Source organism: Gavia stellata, chromosome 7 (genome assembly GCF_030936135.1).
Source record: "Gavia stellata isolate bGavSte3 chromosome 7, bGavSte3.hap2, whole genome shotgun sequence".
Classification (NCBI taxonomy): domain Eukaryota; kingdom Metazoa; phylum Chordata; class Aves; order Gaviiformes; family Gaviidae; genus Gavia; species Gavia stellata.
This window is the reverse complement of record NC_082600.1, coordinates 50,177,157-50,200,979: the sequence shown is the minus strand read 5'-3', so window position 1 is coordinate 50,200,979 and position 23,823 is coordinate 50,177,157. Positions and strand designations below refer to the sequence as shown.

Genomic DNA, 23,823 nt, shown 5'->3' with positions numbered 1-23,823 from the left:
CTTAAAATGCGAATGCGAATATAAATTTAATTCCTGTTACCGCCAGCAATTATTCCACAGTGACAGAAGTATTGTGAAGCTACTTATTTCAGCTCTTTCTACATCTGAGATTCTGGGGTTCGTTGAGATTTATGCAGAGAGGTTTTCTGGTATTGTGAATTATGAAAATGTAGAAGTGACTCAAAAATCCAGGAGATGAAAAATTAAGCAAAATAGTAAGTTTTTCTTTGTCTATTCTAGTTCTGAGCTGCCAAGCTGTGTGTTTAAAAACATGTTTTTAAAAAAATACATGTGTACACTTTTAAAAAGTATAAACTCTGCAGTCATCTGGGCTGGAAACTTGTATTGGAAAATAAGGAATGCTGGAGTTTTCATGTACTGTCTTGGAGTGGTGAACATGAGAAAGAACACATTTGGCTTGCTCTGAAGAGGGAGAGTTGACAGCATTGATGGCTTTGAATGCTCATATAATGCTGGGTTATAAACAAAGCCTAACTAGTATAAGTGTAGTGATTCTGTGATTCTGTTATGTTTCTGAAGGCTCAACCATCCCTGTTGGATTTCTGCATGTGTTATCACAGCACCATTAAAGCACTCTGACACCAAAACTGTGGTGAGGACTTTGACACCACAAGCAGTGCTTCTTGGTCTATTCATTTACAGTATGCAGACTGCTTATAAAAGTGAAAGTGTTCTCTGTTGTATGTGCAAGCCTTTGTAAAGGGAAGAAACGATATGCCAAAAAATTCAGTATATACTTATTGTGGAAAAAAAAAATGTTAACCGCTGTGTATTAATATGTTACAGGGAGTATTTTGAACTTGGGGGACGTACCTGTTTTGCATCATCATTAGCATGGATCAAACATCTGAGTATTATGCTGATAAGCATAGTTTTTCTAAATACCTTGTTCAGTGCTAAGTATGATAATGCTGTAAAATTAGAGTGCGTAACTTCAGTGTTTTATATGTTTATAGCTTTGTTTTCTTCTCTTTTTCCCAGTTTTTGTTTTGGTGACTAGGTTAGGTAGGTTGTCTTTGTACTGGCTTCAAGATGCTGTTTTACTTGATTATGAGTGGTAGTAACATTGTAATTATACATCGTTTTACAAATCTGTTTATCAGTGGGTCTTTCTGTGATAGGATCTTTCAGCCTTAGACAAATCAGTTCAGGACTTTTGGCTGGCTTCTGTCATCCCCAAGTACTTTAAAGTCATCTCAATAAAAATAAACTATGATCAAGTCTTGATGGACTCTTCAGACTTTCTTCCCTCAAATGAAGCTTTTCAGAATATTAATGGAGAAGAATGCATCAAGAGATCAGAACAAGAAATACTGAACTAAGTCTTAAATAAATTCTTCATGTAATAAATACTCTTAAAGAATCACAGAATCACTACAGTTGGAAAAGACCTGTAAGATCATCAAGTCCAACCATCAACTAACACCACCATGCCCATTAAAACATGTCCCGCAGTGCCACGTCCACACGGTCCTTGAACACCTCCAGTGACGGTGACTCCACCACCTCCCTGGGCAGCCTCTTCCAATGCTTCACTGCTCTCTCAGGAAAGAAATTTTTCCTAATATCCAGCCTGAACATCCCCTGGTGCAACTTGAGGCCATTTCCTCTTGTCCTATTCACTTGTCACTTGGGAGAAGAGGCCAACACCCACCTCACCACAACCCCCTTTCAGGCAGTTGGGGAGAGCGATGAGGTCTCCCCTCAGCCTCCTCTTCTCCAGACTGAACACCCCCAGCTCCCTCAGCCGCTCCTCATCAGACTTGTGCTCCAGACCCCTCACCAGCTCCGTCGCCCTTCTCTGGACACGCTCCAGCACCTCAATGTCTTTCTTGGAGTGAGGGGCCCAAAACTGAACACAGCATTCGAGGTGCGGCCTCACCAGTGCCGAGTACAGGGGCACGATCCCCTCCCTCCTCCTGCTGGCCACACTGTTTCTGATACAATAGAAGTATTACACTAGAATTTACCTAGTGTTCATGGGGGAAAATAAGCAAACTGACAAAACTGTAAAGGTGAGATGTTTTATCAGAACACAGTGAGAACAAATTGCCTTTGCTGTTCCTTCTTAGGTCTAGTGTTGGTCCTTCTAGCGAGAGAGCTGGGTAATCCTGTGAGATCCGATACAGTCTGTCCATGGAGTTAACAGTGTGCAGACAACAATCTATCTGAGTAATAACTTTCTAGTATTTGCATCTGCCTAGTACAGTCTTTACAACATTCTGTTTTCTTTATTAGTCTTTAAGTGCCTAGAAAACCCAATTAAAGTAGGAAGAACAGTGTGACGCCTGATACTGTGTATATTTTTGTTTTGTGTGTCTGTTTTTGGGCTTTTTACATGGTAGCGATTTGCATTTTCTTGGGTAAAATGGCAGCATTGCAGATACAAGTACCAGCTCCATTTGAGGCAAGTGTATGTGCAATGTAGCTTTATGGTGGAAGTATAATGTCCTTTTCCTTTGTTGGGAAATCAACTCTATTGGGGCTGGTATGGTCTTAAGTTGGATTTGACTACCTGTGGTCCTAAAGGGCTATCTTTACGTGTGGCCTGATGCCCTGGAAATGTTAAAGCTTTTGAGAACCTGAAAAGTTGTACTTCTGCAGCCATTTCAGAGACGGTAGGAAGGGCCCTTCGTTAGGTTGTGAGGTTAACACGACTGCCGTGCCTTTATCTGCCAAAGCATCAAAGAGATATTTTGACTGTGATACAGATATCTTGTTCTTTTAAAAGGAACATCTAGAATAGATTGGCCTCATCCAATCTAATTAGGTTATATTTAGATTAGATTAGATTGTATTTATCTTTCTGTAAGATTTCTGTTCAGATGTTCTTTGAAACAGTGATTTACGTACCACATTAAGTGCTATCTCTTTCTTGGTGGACAGGCTTGTTATTTGCACCAGTTACGTTAGAATAGACAAACTTTAGAGGTGGAAGTTGGTGGAAAGCAAATGTTATTTTTTTCAAAAAGAAGTAATGGGGCACTGTTGTTGTTGTGGGGGTTTGGTCTCTGTTTGTTCCCTTAGCTTCTGAATTTACAAGCTTGTGTTTTAAAAAGTAACACCGCTAGATACAGGGTAGATACCTCAAAGTACATCTGCTCAATGTGTCCAGCAAAATTTTCAGCCTCTCTTTGCAAGGATTAGGCATCCACATTTGTTTTCAGCAGCTAACGTGACTTTTTTCTTGGAGGTACTCAGTAGTCTGTAATTTGTTTACTTTGATGTCTGAATGCTAACTTTAGATGTATGGGATTTTGGGGCATAAGTTAGTATTCCTCATCTTATAATAGAAACTGTAATTAATTTCAGTCATGAGTCATCTTATTAATAGTAGGAATAAAATGGGATATATATATTAATGACACGTCATCAAGAAAATGCCCGAAATTTTCACATCTACCATTTTTAGTCATACTAGTCTAGACAGCGCAATATGTAATTTAATGTTCTCGTTGCCTTAAATTTAGGTGGAAGAAGGAAGCAAAAATGTACGCTTGGGCTCACTAATCTGTCTGCTGGTAGAGGAAGGACAGGACTGGAAGCAAGTTGAAATACCAGCTGATGGTAGTGATCCATCTTCTCTGGCTCCTCCAGCACCTGTGCTCACCTCAACTCCTGCAGGTCCTTCAGTTTCAGCCCCTCCTAAACTGGAACATCAACCTGGAAAACTGCAGTAAGTTTCTATGTTTGTTATTAAATCAAACTCTTATTTAGTTAGATCATTAGAACTGAACCAAGAAGAATCTTTTGTCCCTTTTTACCTAGTATGAAGCTGTTAGTTTAAGAGAGTGTTTCAATATGTGTGAGGTAATACAGCTTGCCTGCCCAGAATATGTGTTTGCTTGTAAGCCTAATAAGTCAATTTGCACAACATAGTTTTATTAGAACACCTTCTATGGATGTGCTTTTATTCTGATACTGCTTTATGAAGGATTCTAGGCTTAGATTAGGAAGAAGTTGTGTTTCTATACAATGGACACTAATGCTTATGCATCATATGTTCAGTTTACCTATAACTTGTTTTCTATTTCTTTTTCAGGAGAAAAAATAAACAAACAAATGGCACACTCCAAAACCCTTCCAAGCTCTTGTTTGATAGTAGAAAACATTTCTTATTATTTTCATAACAATGGAATGCAAAAAACTCAAAACTGTGGGCTTACATGTTCTTTGTTAGTTTTGTTTAGTTTTGATCCCTTAGGGTACTTGAAGCTTTACAAACATCTTAGAGGGGGAGTGAATTAACCCCAAAGTGTTATCAGGTAACAGGAATCTAAATCACTGGTTTGTGTCTCAGGATGTACCTTATTTGGAGGTATCACTCTTTATTTGGAGTGAATTGTGACAACACAAGCTCTAAAATTACAGCCTATTAAAGAAAAGAATAGGAAACTGCTTCTGGGAGCATGTGCCACGCAAACTGTTTGGTTTTCGTTGTTTGGGGTTTTTTTTGTTTTCTGGTTTGTTTTTTGTTTTTTTTTTCCCCAAACCTCATTACCTTTTCTATCTGTTTTGCTATGTTTACTTTTGCTGTCAGCATGTAGGCTCTTCTCATGCAAGTGGAAGACAATTAAATGAGGTCATTGCCCAGATGTTGCCTGTAATAGGAGGATGATCCAAGGGAAGGATCCTTGAAAAGATTAAGTCTTGCATTTTAGTACCAAGGAACATCAGAAGTGCATCTGTTTCACTGCAACTGTTAATTAGAGATGTATCAGCATCTCTGGAATCAAGCGATCATTTATGACATGGGTTTTTTGGCAAGGGATTATGGACAGTTCTTAAAACTCAATGTGGTGTAAATATAGTATCCTTTAGGAAATAATGAATTGGAAATTTTGTGGAAGCACTTGAAACCAAATATTTATTATGTAATGAAAATGTTGCTGCTTTTATATCCAAGAATTCTGAAATCTCTTCTCTACATGTTGTTTTTTTTCCCTCGTTTCAGAAAGCAAATCATGCTAAGGTGCTCTATAGCTATGTTCTGTGCTTTGTAGTTGATCACTGTTTCTGTTTCCAGGCAGAAATGTTACTATTGAGCATAGCCCATCTAGGTCAAGATGGCAGGTACAGGTTTACTAGTATTATAGTATATCTTAGGTATATGCTGATTAAAATGTTTGAGTGGGCTTAATATTTAGTCTTCTAAAGCAGATACTGAATTATGCAGCTACATCTGTATGGCTTTTGCTTTCCGAAAAAGTAGCCTTTTCATTAAATCAATCCTATAAAATAAAATTGAAGCTAGGGCAAAAGTAATGTTATAATTAGAATTAAGCTGCATTAATGATGCAGTTACACCTAGCCAAACAAATACTAGAGATGAGCAACCCTCTTGTTTGAGCTCCTAAACTGCATTTTTTAATGTTATGATAACAGGCTGGTCCTAAAAAATGTATTTGGTTCTTCACTGATGACCCTTTTCCAGAAGAATCCACAAGTATATTGCATCGCTGCTGTAAGAGGAAAGTTTGGAGATGAGTTTTCCACTCTTTATTTTGATCTCTTTAAGGTCATTATTGTGTTTTAAAGTTCAACCATGCATTAAAGCTTGGTGAAGGGGCACAGCACAGTCCGACTTCAGTGTTAGGATCACGGCTTTTGTACAGAACTCTGTCTTCATCCCCAGCTGTTGTTTCTGAAATAGAGCATATATTATGTAGTTTGTTTTGATGTACATTAAATGAAATAAATTAATCTTGTTCTTTAAATAGTTTTTCTCCTCATTTCTTTAGGGTTCGCTTAAGTCCTGCAGCTCGCAACATTCTGGAGACGCATGGGCTAGATCTAAGCAATATTACGCCTTCTGGGCCTCGAGGAATCTTCACTAAAGAGTATGTAGATATTTCACTAAAGCTACAACCTCATATTCCCTTATTTCTTCCTTTGAACTTAGAGCGATCTCCGTGAACTTGAAAAGCCCATTTATTTAAAAAGCCAACTTTTTGTTCCAGTTTTTTTTCTATGAGGGAATGGCTTAGTTAAATGTGAAAATCCTGTTGAGAATATATGGAGAATAGGCTAGAAAATATTGTAAGAAGCCTTTCATTTAAAAAAATAAAGTATCTTTTGCATCCCATCTGAGCTGCCTGGTACTGCTGTCACATTTCCTGCAGCTCAGCCTAATGGTGGCACCACTGTTAGCTACCATTGTGGATCTCAAGAATTTTGCTATTCAGAGATGTATTCAGAGCCAAAATAAAATACCAGTGGCCTGTTGTCTTCAACTCCTTTTCTTTGGGGAGTTCAGATCTTTTGCTTATTTCACTGCAGTTCAGTTATGAAGTGTGTCAGGATTTAATATGTTCCCTTTTTTATTAGGCTGGGGAGAGCAATGGAGTGTAACGGTAAGAAATCCAGAGCTCTGGTTTTCTCCCCTTTTTGGTTTTTTCCCCATCTTTGATTTAAAGAATGTTTGTTTACAAACCACAGGTTTGTAATGATCAGGCTTCTAGTAGTTTACTGTACTTTTTGAGTATTCTGATGTAATGACTGGCACTCAAGCCTTAGAGTGAGGAACTTGCGTATAAAAACATGATGTGGTAGGTCTGGAGCCCTTAGCCTTGAAATGGTGCGTGATCTTCACATTAGCGTGTATGTTATTGGAGATGAGGACTTTAGCAGGAATACTTATTTTTGTTCTCAGCAAAATTATTCCTTTTGACAAATGCCATCATTCACCTACGCAGACCTTGTTAGCTGCTGTAATTTTAGTTCCATTCAAAGACAACCAGGTCAATATAAATTGGAATTGAACGCAGAGAAGCAGAGAGTGGAAGTCTGCTGTTTTTTCAAAACTCTTTTTCCTGTGGTCTTGGCTGAGTTGAGATAAAATAAGGAGTTGAATAGATATCATATCCTATGTAACAGCAAATTATCAGAGAGAGTTATATTATGTTAATTATGTGAGTGTAATGGTAATTGATGGTGTGTTACTAGGCTATGGCAGGTGGAAACCCTCTAGGACTTTGAGCTACCTAATTAACATTCCCTAGTTGTCATGGAGATGTAGCAAAGATTTTTCTGTAGCTGTGAGAATTACCTAACAAAATCTTCTTCTTTTTTCAAACCTGCTTTCCGCCATACAAAAGATTTGACTTTGAAATGTCATTTTAAGATACAGACTGTCTGGGGTTTTTTTAACCATTCTTTTGAAATGGTGTTAATCTTTCAGATGCCTACAGGCTCTGCTATTATGTTCTGTTTGAAATGAAATGTTTGCAGATTTGTGTAGAGAGCTGCTGCAGGTATTCAGGGAAATATTTCTTTTGGTAACTTGAGATTACTGTTAAAATACGTGCCATACTTTATAGCCGAGTGGCTCATGGTCTCTTTTCCATGTAGGCTAGCGACTGATTATTTGAGGGAGTGTTGCAATTTGACTTTTCACTTTTAAACTCTGAGTTTCCTTATTGAACAGGGCTCCTCCTCACCAGATTACATGAAACAAAGAAAGATAATGAGTTATGTAAGCAAGCAAGAGTCTTTCCCCCCAACTTTCTCTCTTTAAATTCAATTCACTGTAAAACTTTTAACAGCAATAGGAGCTTTCACTGAATAGCTTTCTCTTACTCCCTTAGTAGGCTGATACTTCATTTCTCTTATGTATCTGTGCAAGGCTTGAATTACTGTTGTCTTCTTCCTACTTGTTTTTGTTTTATGGAGTGGCAGTTTTTTTATTTTTAAGCGATATCCTCTGCTTTCTTCAGAAAAAATACTAAAAATTGATGTGTCAGTACAAAGTAACTCACAACTTCGGTCAAAGATTGCACCATGTTCCTAGTCATCAGCTCAGACACTGTTTGGGAGAGCTATGTTAAAACTGTTGATTGTTTCAGACTACTTCTGCCCTTTTCTTTTCCTATTTACTAGTGATCTAGTGATTTATAAATGCAACCATTCAAAGGTGGGGGGGCTAGTTACCAATAATAACTGTGTTTTTCTGAGGCCGTGTTCTTCCCATCTGTACCTTCCTCCCAGCTGTCACTAAGTTTGCGTGATTTGGGATCTCAGAGCTGCTCAGGCATTTGTGTTTTCAGCTTGCAAGTAAGGCACAGTGCACACATGTGGTGCTGGCTTTCCAGAGAGTCGTTTCATGTGTACGTGTCGAGTGCAGACTTACAGTGGGATCTATGCTACGTGGGATCTATGCTACGTGCAGTTTGTCAGCTGCCGTTATGAAGGAATGAGTTCCTTCTATCATGTTGATAGTGCAGTAAGTCTGATACATAGAAGCTTCTGATGTGTAACATTCTCTGCTCACCTTTTTCCTTCTTCCAGGAAATCCTCTATGAATTGAGTAATCGGATGTTCAGATGAAAGGGGATTGGGACAATTTAGTAACAATAACTGCCACCAAAGGAAGCTAGTGTCAATCTGTGCATCTCCTGTTGCACCACTGGATCCTTAGTGATTTTTAGGTGTGTGTATAACCTCTAACTTGTCCATTTCAAACAAAGTATATTTTGAGCACAAAATACTCTGTTTACTATTGTCATTCTTGGGTTTTAGCTAACGTGAAGTGGAAAGACTACACACCCTGTAGTAGTGGTAAACTGAAGTGTAACAGAGTTGCCAGAATCTGCATACTTCTAATAATAACAGGCACATTTTTGTTTAATAAATGTTTACCAAGCTCTGGTATCTTTTCTGGGGAGCAGACTGCTCTTCCATGTTTGTTACCTCTCTCTCTCATCTTTCTCTATTACTATGCTGTGTTGATAGAGGTTTATAGCGTAGTTGGAAGGATGTGTCCAACCCTTCCTTTTCCAGTTCTAATAAAATATCTGTTTGCCTGACTTGTACTGAAATCTGTTTAATTTGATTTGCTTTGGTGCCTCCTCCAACTCTATTTATATGCAGGCTCGCAATCTTGCACCCATGACAGTCATAACATTGCTGTACCTATTTTTCTTAATCAGTTAAATCATGTGGAATTGGGGGGGGGGGGAATAATTTTTTTGTGTGTATAACAAATGTTTTTATAATGTATAAAATATAAATATATATGAAATATGATTTTATATGTATATTTTATGTATATTTATATCTCACACTCACGTAGGAGTTTCAAAAATTCCTGAGTGAATCTTCTAATCTAAAAATAAGCTCAATTTTGGCAATACATTTTTCAGTTAACACGCTAAAAGCCACCAAAATGATTAAAGCATTTTGACTTGGCTGTGATAGGTAGGACCATCTGGTTTTTTCATTTGCATAATATATGGAAGTAATTTTAAAGCATTTCCTTAGCCTTAAAATATGTAAGAAGCTATAATAGCTTTATTTTATGTATTATGGAATATAATGAGCAGATGGTCTGTCTTATGACTGCCAAGTTAAAACCCTTAAGTAATTTTTGGTAGCTTCTAATACGTTAACTGGGAAAGTTGCATTATGTCATGCAGTTACTTTTTTTTTGCCTCAAATTATAATGCTAGGGGATGATTTTCATTCAATGAAATCTAATTTTTCCCCGATACAGTAGTTATGTTCAATACTAAACACTTATTTTTAAAACAAATTTTGGCTAACATGTTAATTTGGGAAAACAAGTAACAACTTCAATAATGACAAATTTACACCCTGAGCTCAGGGTTTTTTTATTTTTAATGTCATTTGCTGAAGTATGTATTGAAGCTAAAAATAAATTGAAGCAAGTCAGCAATCGGTAAAAGGCATTATATAGAACATACAGAGCTTTTCTGTTCTTGGTTCTGGAGTGCTACTTTGTTAGGAAGAACTAAGAACACATAATGTTGTTCTGAGGTTTTGTCCTTTCTACAAGAATTTAATAAGACGTAAACTATTGACCCCCACTCAAGAATAGACTCTCACTTGAGCAGTAATCTAATGCAATTAGATAGCTTTGTTGTTTAGTATTTATGGCTTATGGTTCGAAGCCATGGTATGGTGGTAAGTATTCTGATTTTTACATTTATTGTTAATTTCCTCTGCCAGTTTATGTAATAAAACTTTGCATACATAAACCTTTGTGCACATGCTGTGGCAATCGCTTCATGAAATGGTAGAGATTTATCTAGAGTATATGGTACCGACTTTTGTTATCAGATCTGGACCATAAAAAGAGGAGATCTATGACTGATACAGCTCTTCTAACAAGTTGCTCGTACAGGTGCAGTTACAAATGCAAACCAGAAATTTTACTGTAGCTTATTTCCCTTGCAATTGGCAGTGGTGGTGTAAATGCAGTCTTTTCTGTTTAGCCTTGTAGGTGCTAATCTTTAGCATGTTGCTTTATAAATACAGTGCACCTAGGGTAGATGTATTTTAGCTTAAAGATGGCAGTTTGCTTATGTCCGTCATACTGTGCCCACAAGAGGGAGATTTTGTGGTGGTAGCTACATCAGTATAAAGACCCTGGGAGAATGCTTCTAGAATAGATGATTTTCCACCACACCTGGGACTGTTAGATGTTACTCTGTTTTTGGCTTTGGTTCTTTAGTGTGGTGCTGTCTTTCAAACTGCTTATGAAGTATGGAGTTGTGTATTTCCTACGCCTGTTTGTGCATATTTATGTCAGAATGGTACAGAGAGATGAATGATAAATGTACTACTCAATTTTCTGTGAGTACTAATTAGTTACATTCAATTCAAATGATTACAAATATAACAGATGAAACAGCTTTTATTTGAGACTTTACAGCCTGAGTAAGTGTTCTTTGATATCTTATTTAGAAGAATTGTTTGTGCAATTCACAAATTACCTTGTACACTCACAATTAATGATGATGAATGTTATGCTTCTCTAACACAAATGTTTTCTGTTACTGCATATTCAAGCCCTTTTCTTCACAGAAGTTAATGTGAATTTACTAAAAAGATACCACAACAGAAACACAAAATTCGGATCAGTTAATAATAATCACCTTCTTAATATTTGGTTTGACAACAGAAATTTAAATGCACAGAAGTGGCTAATTAATTAAAATAAGTGATGGAATAGTAATGCTTTGGGAATTTTTGAAATAGTTCTTTGTTGTCAGCATTTCACTGTGTTTAATCACCAGGGATGCTCTCAAACTTCTGCAAGAGAAGCAGAAGGGCAGACCCAGTGAGTTGAAACCTGTGGTTTCTCCAGCTCCTCCCCAGCCTACTGCAGTGCCTTCTGCTTCACAAGCAACAGCTGTGACTTCTGCTTATCCAAGGCCAGCAGTTCCACCAGTTTCCACACCAGGACAACCTGCTGCACTGGTAACGTTTCTGCTAAGTCCTCAACATTGCTACAGCTAAATATTGCCCTGGCTACTTACGTAGCTATCTGAGATTTCCAGAACTGGAGAGACAAAGGAGACTGAGGCCACCCAGATGCTAAGCCCAGTCGTGTGCAGTTTTTAGTATGTTTGAGTGATCCTAAAGCAGTGTAATTCAAACTGCCGAGCTCTTGAATTATGGTCTGCCCACTACTTTGTGTAACTTGCAAACTGATGCCATGAAAAAGTTTGCGTTGCAGACCTTGGAAAGGGGAAAGTCAGAGAGGCAGCAGTTTTATTTCAGTCCCCAAACAAGAAGGTTCCACTAGTTTGGAAATCAACAATACACCCTTTTCCTCAATCCCTGCAGGATCAGTATGTCAGTTTGTATTTCCAAACTCAGAGAAATTTGAAATTTATTATGAAAATTTATTTTTACTGTTCTTCATTGTTTGCTTTCCTGTAATATAAGTATATGTAAATGTTGATCGATGAGTTGTCAAGAAGTGAGGAAGGAAAGGGCTTAGTTGTTGCTTTGAAGAGTAATTTCACAAACTCTAGCACCTAAATACAGTTTCTATGTTAATTTGAAATGTTACAAATACCAGAAATTATTTTTTGAAGAATAAATGCCCGTGCTGAAATGCACATTAGTAGAAATTGAAAAGCTTTTGTGAAAAATGGGGGGGAAAAAACCTTTCTGGCTCTAGAATGAAATTTGAAGTATCTTTACAGGCTGAAGTTTACAATGTAGCTACAATTCATAATATTCAGAAAATGCTGCTTTTTTGCACTGTACAAAGAACCAAACAAAGCACAGAAAGCTCAAATGTAGATATTTTTCCATTACAGAAAAAAAAGTTTCTCTGATGGCACCAGAACATACATATTGCAATTTGTTGTGGGTTGGGTACTACTCAGTATGTAGTATACCTGCTGTAGATTAGGTATACAAAATAATGTTTTACAGAATCACTTATTTTCTTGCTTTCTCTAGTCACTGGTCAAGAGATTCCTTGAAACTTGACTTGCTTCTATGAAGAAGTTGGGAAAACTTATGCATTGAAACATTACTGAATATATCTGGAAGGAGAGAGAAGAATAACAAAAAAAGATATGCAGTAAAGTCTGTCTTAAGGAACCACTCAGGGAAATGAAAAAGCAGTAGCTTACTGAGCAAATATTCTATTATAATTTAAATAGAACAAAGCATATTCTGAGCAATATGCTGGTCTGGCAGATGGAACAGTGCTTATATACTCTGGCTGAAAATTAATGCCTGAATATTTGGAAATATTTTTTTTAAGCAGTCTGCTAGAATAGTAGGATTAATTCTACACTGTAAAGTGAAACTAAGTTTATTCTGTAAAACCTGTTGTGTTGATCCAAGTTAAATGGAATAGACTAGGACACTCAATGGTCTTAATCATATTAATTTCAGTAGTTGGAACATACTGCTTTTTGATATCTAGGGGATGTTTGAAGTGAGCAGGAGTCACTGATGATAACGCATCAATGCTGGAGTCCTGTCTCAGCAAAGGGGAAGTATGTTTGCTCTCTTGATATTTAATATGCAGCATATGATTTCTTTCAGGGCACATTCACAGAAATCCCAGCTAGCAACATCCGAAGAGTTATTGCTAAGAGATTAACAGAGTCTAAAACTACTATACCTCATGCATATGCTGCTGCTGACTGTGACATTGATGCTATTTTGAAATTAAGAAAAGAATTGGCCAAAGGTTAGTGATTAAACTGATTTACTATAACAAGTGGTACTAATGCACAGTTTGCCTTGTTTACATAATCTTGCCCAGGAGGTGTAGATTTTTGTATAGGCAGGACTCTATGCATTCAAATAATATTTTTTGTTATTCTGTATGTTGGACTCAAGCTGTAGTTGCCTGTGATTATTGAATTAGACAACTTATCAAGATACGGGAAGACAGAGGTGTTACTTTTGGCAACTAACCCAACACTCTGTAGACAACTGGAATTTAACACAGGACTACACATTGTCCAGTAGGTTTTTGTTTCCTTCCATCCAGATGCAGCAATATTTAGCTGCTTGATGGTTAAAATCTCAAATTATTCATGTGAAAGATAATAGGGGAAGCTTCAAGTTAAAATACACTCATGCTCGCTGTATTTTTCTCAGCAAGGTCATATCTCTGTCACCAATCTAGTAATCTGTGGGAAAAATTAATGAATCAATTTACTGTCCTGTTTCAGTCACATCTTCCATCTTCACTTATCTCCTAAGCTATGTGCAGAGGTTATAGATTTTTGGAGATATTTTTCTTCACAGAAATGCTGGATTAAACAGTTGAAAACCTGTGCTGCACGTTTCTGCCTCTGTAGCATCTTCATTCTCTCTGATGCCAAAACTTGAGTTATAGAATCATAGAATCGTTTAGGTTGGAAAAGACTCTTAAGATCATCAGATCCAACTGTAAACCTAACACTGCCAAGTCCACCACTAAACCATGTCCCGAAGCGCCTCATGCACAGGTCTTTTGACGACCTCCGGGGATGGTGACTCAACCACCTCCCTGGGCAGCCTGTTCCAATGCTTGATAATCCTTTCAGTGAAGAAATTTTTCCTAATATCCAATCTAAACCTTCCCCAGCGCAACTTGAGGCCGTTTCCTCTTGTCCTACCACTTGTCACCTGGGAGAAGAGACCAGCACCCACCTCTCTACAACCTCCTTTCGGGTAGCTGTAGAGAGCGATAAGTTCTCCCCTCAGCCTCCTCTTCTCCAGCCTAAACAACCCCAGCTCCCTCAGCCGCTCTTCATAGGACTTGTTCTCTAGACCCTTCACCAGCTCCGTCGCCCTTCTCTGGACATGCTCCAGCACCTCCATGTCTTTCTCCTAGTGAGGGGCCCAAAATTGAACACAGTATTCAAGTTATTTTAAGCTGCCCCAATCCACTGATACATTTTGGCATCAGACCTGTAAAACAGTTTTACAAGCACAACTGAGGTGATGTTGCAAAGTAGGAAGCAGTAGCTGAGGGGAAGGGAGACAGGCCAGGGTGGGAGCAATGCGTGCCTTCAATTTCCTGCTTGTCCATGGAGCTCTAACTAATTCTAATACATTGAGAAATGAGGTTTGGCTGCAGCTGTTCAGGAAGAGTAGCTGCCTCAGGAAATCTATCTGGTCTTAAAGCAGAACTTGATAAATTAGTCAAGATCATGTAGTATGATTGACTGTAATACCTGTAAGTGATTCTTCTGGTCTTAAGTATCTATAAAATGTGGAATGTTCTTCACAAAGAATGATACTTCAGTGTCTGGGGTTACCAATATTGTTTATTGAATTGACGATATCTTATCTCTGTCTAAAATGCCATCTGTTGCATTTTATCTGCTGGAAATCAGTTGAGATCAGTTGATGTCTACTTTATCAGTTGCAGTCAAACTAATTAAGCATAGCTTTCAAAATTAATTTTCATTCTTTTAGAGGAGAGATACATTTTCAAATCAAATTGGGAAAATATTTATTAGTTTTTCTTTTGATAGGTTTAGCTAATTACGGTGGTGAAAGAATCATTTATTTGTTTACAAAACTTGGCTTTCCAATACCTACAAAGTTTAGATACTATTCCAGGCACGCAGATTAATCTCTGCCACTTTATAAATTTAATTTTCGTTCATCATTCATCCCATTTTACGAAATCTCATGTTCCACACTGTTCAGACTGCATAAGCAAGTAGTGAAGTTCTGTTTGCTGAAGGAGGCATGCACACATATACCTCATAGCCTGGTACTAAGTTTGTTACTTGGGCAAGTAATTCTGAAGGCCCGTTACTTTATAATGAGGAGAAACAGGTTTTGTTTTTTTCTCCTACTATACCTTTTTTTTTAAAGACCAAAGTTTGTTTCTAAAGACTAAGGACATCCATGGGAGGATACAGCTGTCTACACAAGAGGAAGGTACACAAACAATCACACACGAATTCTTTTTGGTGTTGTTCAATTAGTCCTTTTTTCTGGTACCATTTAAATAATTTGTTCTCAATAGTTAAGTTTTTAGATGTGTATCCTCATTATTACATCAAGTAGTAGAAATAGAGTTAGTAGTGTATGCTGTTTTAGACATTACCCCAATAATGAAAAATGAATATTTGTAGGTCTAAGGCAGTGACATGTGAGATTTCAAGTTTTGTTTTAAAGCTTCATCATTGCTATCATGGTTTGAAACCTTATAGGTTCAGGTTCAAATTATAGTTTTCCGAAGCCATGTGAACTCTACATTCAGTATAGCATAGCAGAGTAGTTTTAATTTACATTTTTATTGCTGTACTGATTGAGAAACCGAGTGCTTCCTTCTCCTTTATTGAAGCATTTAGAGAAGACCGTGAAAGCTGGGGCCACCTATTGCTGACGTTGCTGTTAGTTTATTTAACCTGCTCAACTTAGGTCCGGTTCTGAGAAATGCTGCATGTTCTAAGGTTTAACTGAAGTCTGTGAAACCTAGAGACTTTTACTCACAGGATCAGGCCACAAATATCTTCACGCTTGTACAAGCCAGTTGGAGGGTTCTGAACACTAGCCAAGAAAACTGACCCCAAATCACAAGGATCGTTAGGCTGTAAAAAGAGAAACACTGTTAAACATCAATTATTGCACATTCATTCAACTTGAGTCATAACTTTTTACTGAACAATTTTTTCAGAGACTGCATGTGGTAGTAATACTAAAGAAAAATCTACCATTTGGTATGCTAAATTACCTTCACCATTTATGTCAGTTTTGAGACTTTAGTTATCATCAGTCAGTTACTACTTTCAAAGCAAAATACAGTAATGACTTTAAAAAGTCATGAAAGAGTAAGAGGACCTTTTTAAGTTAAAGTTTTCTAGGTAGTAAGTAAGGGCTATGTTTAACAAAACTTTTGGAAGGATGAAGAACCTAGTCCAAGAAGAGAGCTTGAAAGATTGACAGGGGAGGAAATATGAGTTTTACGAAGTATTGCTGTACATCTGAAGGCTGCATTTCTTGAAAATAACAATGAGGAGGAAATAAGACTACAGGAAGAAAAGATGTCAGCTCAGAGGGCTTTCAGTGTAAGTAGTTCTGGAGTTGGGAGAGTGAATTTGATGGCTCCCACAACCAGTTTTTGCGGTCTGTTCTAGAGGGTGATCCTCCTGATGTGTGGTTCTGTCAAATTGCAGTAGCTAAGCAATGTCTTAGAGAAGCCTTAAGTGACAACCTGGAAAAAACGTGTATCGGGTATATTTTTTTTTTTACATTAAGTTTATTCTTTTATACATAACTGGAAACAGAGTATTTTAATCAATATGGTTTTTGAAAATAAAGCTTGTTTTTCATTTGAAGCTTTACTGGTAATGGAGATGAATTAAAGCGAATCTAAAAGAAAACATAACTGGTTTCACAGAAACAATGAGTCCAAATAGTGTTTCAGGTGATCTTTTCGTGTATCTGCAACTTGAAATGTATTTGAGCATCCTAGACATAGAAGATTCAGTTTGGACTGATGTCAAATAGGAGAAGAAAGGGAGAGGGTGGGGTTTTTTCCTAGCTAGCACTGAGCAGTAATAAAACAATTTGTGGTTTTGTGAATAGATATCCTGATGTCACATCCCTTTTCAGTTCTTGAAAGAAAAGAACTGGGTACTGAACTTCGGAAAATGGATGGGTGTGAGTCTTTCATTGTTGAGACACTTGTACAAATGCACAGGGAGGTAAGAGTAGGCATTTCTTGGTATCCCAGGGAGATACACGCTTTTGTGTGCCTCTTTATTCTTAGGTGCAAAGTACTCATTGCACAATGTGCATTAAATAACTTCTCTGTAATAAATAATTTGGTAGAGAGCAAAATATATTTGCTGTCACTTAGGAGACAAATGTCAGTTTTAAGTCAATGAAATACAGACTCCAAAGTCACATAAATACTTCTGACCAGTGACAGATTGTGAATTGGTAATCTTAAAGTAATATTTTTATTAATGTAGCTTTGGGTGATGATCCACAGTTTGTTGTTTTTCAAGCAAATTATAATGAAATCTTTCAGTGATTTGACCAAAACGTTCTTGGTGCTGTTTACCTGTCTTTATTTCTTTGTATGAGTTTTTTTTTTTGTTTGGAGTTTTTCTAGCATGATGAAGGAGAATAGCAGTAGAACAAGAGTTGAAATATATCTTTAGCCTTTATGTTTTTTGTAGGGGTGTTTTTGTTGTTTGTTTTCCAAAAAAGTGTTATTGTAGTTGCCCTAGACAGAGTGCCTAGGTCTTCAGAAGCTTTCTTGGTCCCATCTGTAAATGTTTCGTATGATGAGATTGACATAATTCAAGTAAGTAATTTTCCTCACTGCCCCCCACCCCGGAATGATACTATAGCTTTTATATGTGGCATGTCTTGCAGCTTAAATCTTTAATAGGGTTCCCCCACTTGGGTCATCTAGATGCTGGTGCCCAACAGTAGAAGGATTTTTGATTTACTGAAAGCTTTCCCTCTGGGCAAGGTTAAAAATCTTTGTTGTTATCACAGTGCAATATCAAAAAGCATCTTTAAGGTCCAAGTTAAATTTCTTTACATGAACGGGTTATCGCATGGATGTGTAGAAAAAGGTTTTCAAGGTTAATCTACTGAAGTTAGCCTTGAGAGGTTCTGTATACAGAGGCACCAGCTAGGTTTTAGACACAGGTAAGTAGGCATGTCACCGCATGAACATCTGACAAAGAAGTTGATACTCTTTTCTCTTTCCTTGACCCATGTTTTTGTTGATAGAACAAAAGATCTGCTTGCAACCAGGTATTTCTAGCAGTTTAGACTGTTTTGTTTTTCCTGGGGATATCCCAGTATAGAGATCTTTTGATGTGGCATTATAGCACAAGACATAAGCCCTCCAGGAGTGTTAGGGTACTTCATAGTCATTTGCTGTTCCCGAGGCTTTACCCTGTGAGTGAATTTTCTCTCAACTTAGTGTCACAGAGCTGTACACCTAAGAACTAGGATGTTGACATTGGAGGGCTACTGTTCTGTACTTGTGACTAGCCCACGCTTGTTTATCCATTTGTGAGGTCCTAAATTAAATTAGACTGGTAAATTCAGATTTTCTAGATGATGATACAGGAGCTGCTTTTCCTTTCATTGACGTTTTGAATGACTACTTTTTAATGCAAGAGTACCCCGGTCATTTTTCTACAGGATTTTTTTTTTAGTACTATCTTATTCACAAGTTAAAGACAATTTATGATGTTGATATTTTCTTTAAACAGCAGCGGGTCATAAGAAATGCAGTAAAAAATGATCTTAGGAATGCTCACTTAAATTTTTTCACATCTCTTCTGCTGCTGTGGATTCTTAAGGAAGATTTTTTTTAAAATGTAGGAGTGGGAAAGAGCCGTATGTCTTTGCAAAAAATTGAATTGCAGAGATGGTCCTGGGAGATTTTTTTTTTCTGATGGAGATGATGGTGGTTTCTACTACATGATGAGACATAATGTGAAAGTTTCATGCAGTATTCCCTATGGTAAGCTTCTTTGTTTTGGGGGGTAAAATATAGCCAATTATCCCTACTGTAAACTTCAATGATTGAGAGTAAAATATTATCAGACACACTTCATTTAACTGTACTCCTGTATTTTCGCTGTATTCCTGCCCCCCTAGTGGACAGTGACATTTTTGCCAAGGGTTAGGAATGTAACACATAGATCAAAATATAAAATACCAAAATATACTTGATGATCAAGATACAGGTTTGACTGATGTGAAATTCTGTCAATGCAACCTAGTACTTGCAAATTCCCTTGTGTTACATTAGAATTCTGACTCTCTTCTTATATATAGATTGCTAATTCATGGCAAACGTTGGAGGTCAGTTATGTGGTAAGTGGATGCTTGATTCATTCCTCCAAATTTATGATCGCTTAAGAAGATTTCACTTAATATAATTATCTATAAATAATTTTCCCTTTACAAAAGCATTTCTAAAGATACGTGTATTACATGCCATAAACCAGACTTGAAAACAAAGTAGTTTTGCTTCTTGATCTGTTCACCTGACAGCAGTGATGATGGTGGTAGAGTAACATAGCTTTTTTATTGTAAGAATGACGCATTTAATTTTGTGTAAATATCATGCATCTTCAGGATAATCTTGTAGCAACTGTGGCATATTCTGCATTGTATCTATAGTCTTCGCTTCTGCTGCCAGTCCTGATTTTAGTTAGTACTTTCGATCTCCTAAAACTTGGAAAAATATAATGCAGAGCAAATATAGCCATTGTTTCCATCCCTCCTTTCCCCTGAGCTTTTGGGGAAAGGAAGCAAATGTACTAAGCGTTACACAGTATTTCTTAGGCTCACATCAAAAAAATCCAGTCCTCCCAAGGTTGTTTTACCTGCTTGTGGCTAATGCTGCCTTTTTTTGTGTGTAGCTTTGATTTTAAATTAACAGCTTCGTCAGTCTCATATGGTTTTTCAGCCTACTTTAGAATATATTGTTAACCCATTTTAAGGATTGACAGATGCCTTCACTTTGCTAATTCTTACATTATAAGGCTCCAAAGGTCACTGGAGAATAACATACTTCTGATTTATAGCTGAATAAAAGCTGATCTATGCAATTATTCCAGTTATGCATCACACTACATAAAGAATAGTAGTCTCCAGTATTGTCTCTGTATATTTAGATCCTACAATAGATTTCTCCATAGACAGTGAATATATAAAGCATAAAGCACGTATGGGCTACTACTTACAAGAATGAGTAGTAATACTCAAGTTTGCAGCTTTTTTGATCTTCTAGTAACAGCTGGCAAGAATGTCTCTGGTCAGGAGACTTTTCCTTGGTGATACTCCTTTTGTCCCAAGGGGGAGAAAAGTTTTCTTGCTTTTAAGATTGTAGTTTGAAGACGAGTTACTTCCTGGCAATGTTTCAAAGACTCAAATCTGCTGAATCACTGGAATCTTGTCACCACACAAAAGCTGATAAACAAATCTTATGAGCAATGATTGTTGTCTTTTTTTTTTTTTTCTTTTTGCAGATGACATTAAAGTATCTGTAAATGATTTTATTATCAAGGCAACTGCAGTTACTCTGAAGGTAAGTGAATAATTTACTTAAAATATATAGTAAACTGCCAAGGAGACAAGAGGAGTATTTTGTGAGCCTATATGGAGATACGAATGCGATCATAGCAAAGCTTGTAATTCTTTATCACTTATTGTCAGGTTTTTTTAAGCTCTCCAGGTAAAATTCCCTACACTGTCTATGCTGTGGACTGTGAAAGTGAGAACTTCTTAGTAAAGATCCACTTACTACAGTTATCATCTGCAGATAATGGTAGATGCTTTGTCAGCAGACTAAAGCCATTGGCAAGATAAGTCTTCTATTCTTTGCTGTTGCATCTTATTTTCTCTTACAGTTATAAACAAATGCTTATCCCAGTCTTATACCAATCTTGTGTATTACCTCAGATGTATTCTGATGGCATATTCAGGTAACTAATCTTTGCTCACCGCTAAGAATTGTCATTGTTTCCTTTATCAATGTAAAAGTTAAATGTTTGCAATACATCCTGAAGTTAAGATCTTAACTTTCAGTACTTACTCCATGCCAAACTACAGAGGCTTCACAGGCTCCATAAGCTATTTGCCTGTTCTCTGGGTAGAACTGGATACATTGCCTTACAATTTGTGGCAGTTGCTCTGCTTGGAAGACCCTCCCAATGTCACTTAATTTTTTGAAACTGAAAGGTTTCAGAGATCCTTCTTTAGGAAACTCCCACTCTTTGGACCTGTCTCTCCTCTTAGTCCAGAGTGTCTCAAATATAATCACTTGGAAAACATAATGTGAAATTAATCTTACTTCCAAACTTGTGAAAAGAAAGAACTGTGGTGGTTTATTAAACTTAGATGTGGAGTGCTTTTGGTTTAAATTCAGTTTGCACTTAGTTTTAGAATAAGTCATAATAGGCGGGAGTTCTGCCCAGCCTGAAGGCCAGTATTTTTAAGGTTCAGGAGAAAATAGTGTCTTTTAGTGATCACTAACAGCTGGAGAAGATCTCAGTGACATAGGAAGATAATTAAGGGGGACACATGCTTGATCCCCAAGTTATCCTGTGGAGTTTGCCCTCATCATCAAGCCAATGTACTTAAGTGTGACAATGAATGAATGCGGATTTTGAAGCAGTTTGGTATTGCGATGGATTTCTTGATTGCACATATACCTTCTTGATTGCACAGTGACCACACCTTCTAGCTATATTATAAATGCCTAGAAAAGCTAAACTTTTCTGATATCATTGCATCGTTTGAGCAGCAGGTTTTAAAAGCTACAAACAGACAAGATAAAGCAGAACAAGGATCCAGACTAGCTGCATTACCTCACAACGTAAAAACATCAGAAAGGGAGTGAGGGCCATTTTTCTCATTTGCAAGGATTATTATAACTACTCAAAAGCTGAAGGAGGAAGTTACATGTTAGTTGGGAACTATTCCCATGGATGTACGGGATTAAGAGAGAACACTGCACTGGAATGGACTTGAGAAATTTCTAGCCAAACATGATCTAAATATTAACGTATAATTGCAAGAGCTACAGATTTTGACAGAAAATAGACAGGATTCTAAGCAGTTCCATAAGCAAGTGCCTGAGAGAAATTCTGGGCATTGCATAGACTGGCAAAAACTTCCCAAGTTATTCTAGACCAGAAACAGAAGGAGGAGCTAAATATGGTCGCTATGCATCTGTTAGATGTGAACATAGCAAGAAGCTTCTTTTTCTGGCCTAATGAGACCTTAGGCGAGGAAGTGGTGACGTCCAAAATTGCTGTGAACTCTTAGCTGCGAGCACGGGATAACAAATCCCTGCACCAGAGAGCAGGTGAAAGGAACAGGAGGGAGAGAGAGAGAGGAATGAAAGATTACGTTTTGTGTTTTTTCTCTTCTACACAAAGAAACACCGGTCAAGAAAGCTAATGGGATGTAATCCTAGTTTACAATTCATCTATATGTGAAAGAATGACTTGAATACAAGCATTCAATGTACTTTTTATTACTTCTGCTTGTATAATAAAAGGTTTTTGTTGTTATTTGTGGGGTTTTTAAATTGCTGCCTGAAACTTAAAAGACAAGTAGCTTCCTGCCCATTTAACAATTAGGCTGCTTTACTGTACTTTGAAGGAGCATACATGTAGATTACGCATGTTGTTTGTTGCCGTTATTTAAAACAAGATTTCCTTATCTGCCACCTCAAAATAACCTAACTAATTAATTCCATAAATATGATTTTTCTTTCTGATATACAAATAAAAATATGTAGTCTGTGATGAGATTTGTATTCTGTTTCCTAGTATTTTCAGCTGACGCTTACAATGCAGAAATTGAATCTTGACCTTAAGGATTAGATAGTTCTATGCTGCAAACATGAGAAAGTAATCTGTAGCGTGTCATTTTTAACTTTCTTAAAGGAAATTTAATAGAGAAACCTAGTAAATGATAATGCATACAGCTTTGTAAAGTCAGTGCATCTTTGGTTATAAATGGCTTGGTGTTCCAGGTCTGATTCTGAGAAGCTGGTGTTCTCGTGCATTTGGTTAGAGGAAATTGAAGTGGTTTGTTTTCTGGGTTTTTTGTTTGGTGTTTATGGGACATTAATATTGTGTTTATATGGAAGTAATCACTAAACTATTCTGTCCTATCCTATTGCTTGGTTACAAATCTATGCTAGCATTTGTTTGACGATTAAAATAATAAATTAAAAAAACAACCCAGATTTAACTCCGTATACCAGGAAATAAGTTCATGATCAAGCTCATGTCTCAACTACTTTCTGTCAGTGGTTCAGGAAAATATGTGGACTACTAGTTTAAAAAAGAAACCCCACCTCTACCTTCTCCTCCCCACCCTGGAATTCAGTGGTGTGACTACATTTGCAAGTTTAAATTCAAGGCAGTTTTATTGACTCTCTTCTAGGCACTGTGCAAATAATATTTTGTCAATATTTTCTTTCTGAGCAATGCAGGACATGATCTTCTAGCTTGAATGAACTGACAGCCGCTGGTTTGACAGTTTGTGATTGGTTGGCAAACACCTCAAGATACTGCTTGTATCAGAAATTTAGCATGTTAAAGAACTCCCTCACGGTTCTTAGGATCACAGATCCAATTACGAATTCTACTTTTCGGCTTGGTCTTGCCATTTGATAGCCAGAGGTTTGTGAATGCCAGTGGGCTCACCAGATGATCGCCCATTAGAACAATTCTGGCTTTCTGGAACAAGGAGGGAGGAGTAAGGCTGGAAGAAGGAAGGAAAGCTTCCAGGCTAATATCCACAAGTGGTTGGGCTTAGTAACAACAACACCTGCTATAGCTGCCGCCCTTTAAAAAGAAACAGTTTTTCATTGCTGAAGTGATGGGAGAAGTAATACTGTCTGGTCTACATCAAAATTAAGACTATTCTAATCATATTGAAGTTGACAGGAGAAACTTCTTGTCCCTACCATCTCTTTTGGATACCTTATACAGAGAGTCATACTTGCACAACACCCACTTGAAGGCATCTTACAACTGTGTATACTGTGGGACTTTCCTGAAGTTTAACTTGCAA

The 23,823-nt window shown here is 37.3% G+C and overlaps 1 protein-coding gene across 2 annotated transcripts in view; it reads left to right on the top strand.

Annotated features, from left to right (window-relative positions):
* PDHX (pyruvate dehydrogenase complex component X) overlaps nucleotides 1–23,823 on the top strand; it is a 61,308-nt gene that overhangs the window by 26,155 nt on the left and 11,330 nt on the right. For both annotated transcript variants that reach the window (XM_059819730.1, XM_059819729.1), the window contains exons 4-8: nucleotides 3,492–3,697; nucleotides 5,763–5,861; nucleotides 11,058–11,241; nucleotides 12,835–12,982; nucleotides 20,259–20,317. In XM_059819730.1, the coding sequence (XP_059675713.1) occupies nucleotides 3,492–3,697; nucleotides 5,763–5,861; nucleotides 11,058–11,241; nucleotides 12,835–12,982; nucleotides 20,259–20,317 (696 nt within the window). The remainder of the gene's footprint in view (nucleotides 1–3,491; nucleotides 3,698–5,762; nucleotides 5,862–11,057; nucleotides 11,242–12,834; nucleotides 12,983–20,258; nucleotides 20,318–23,823) is intronic.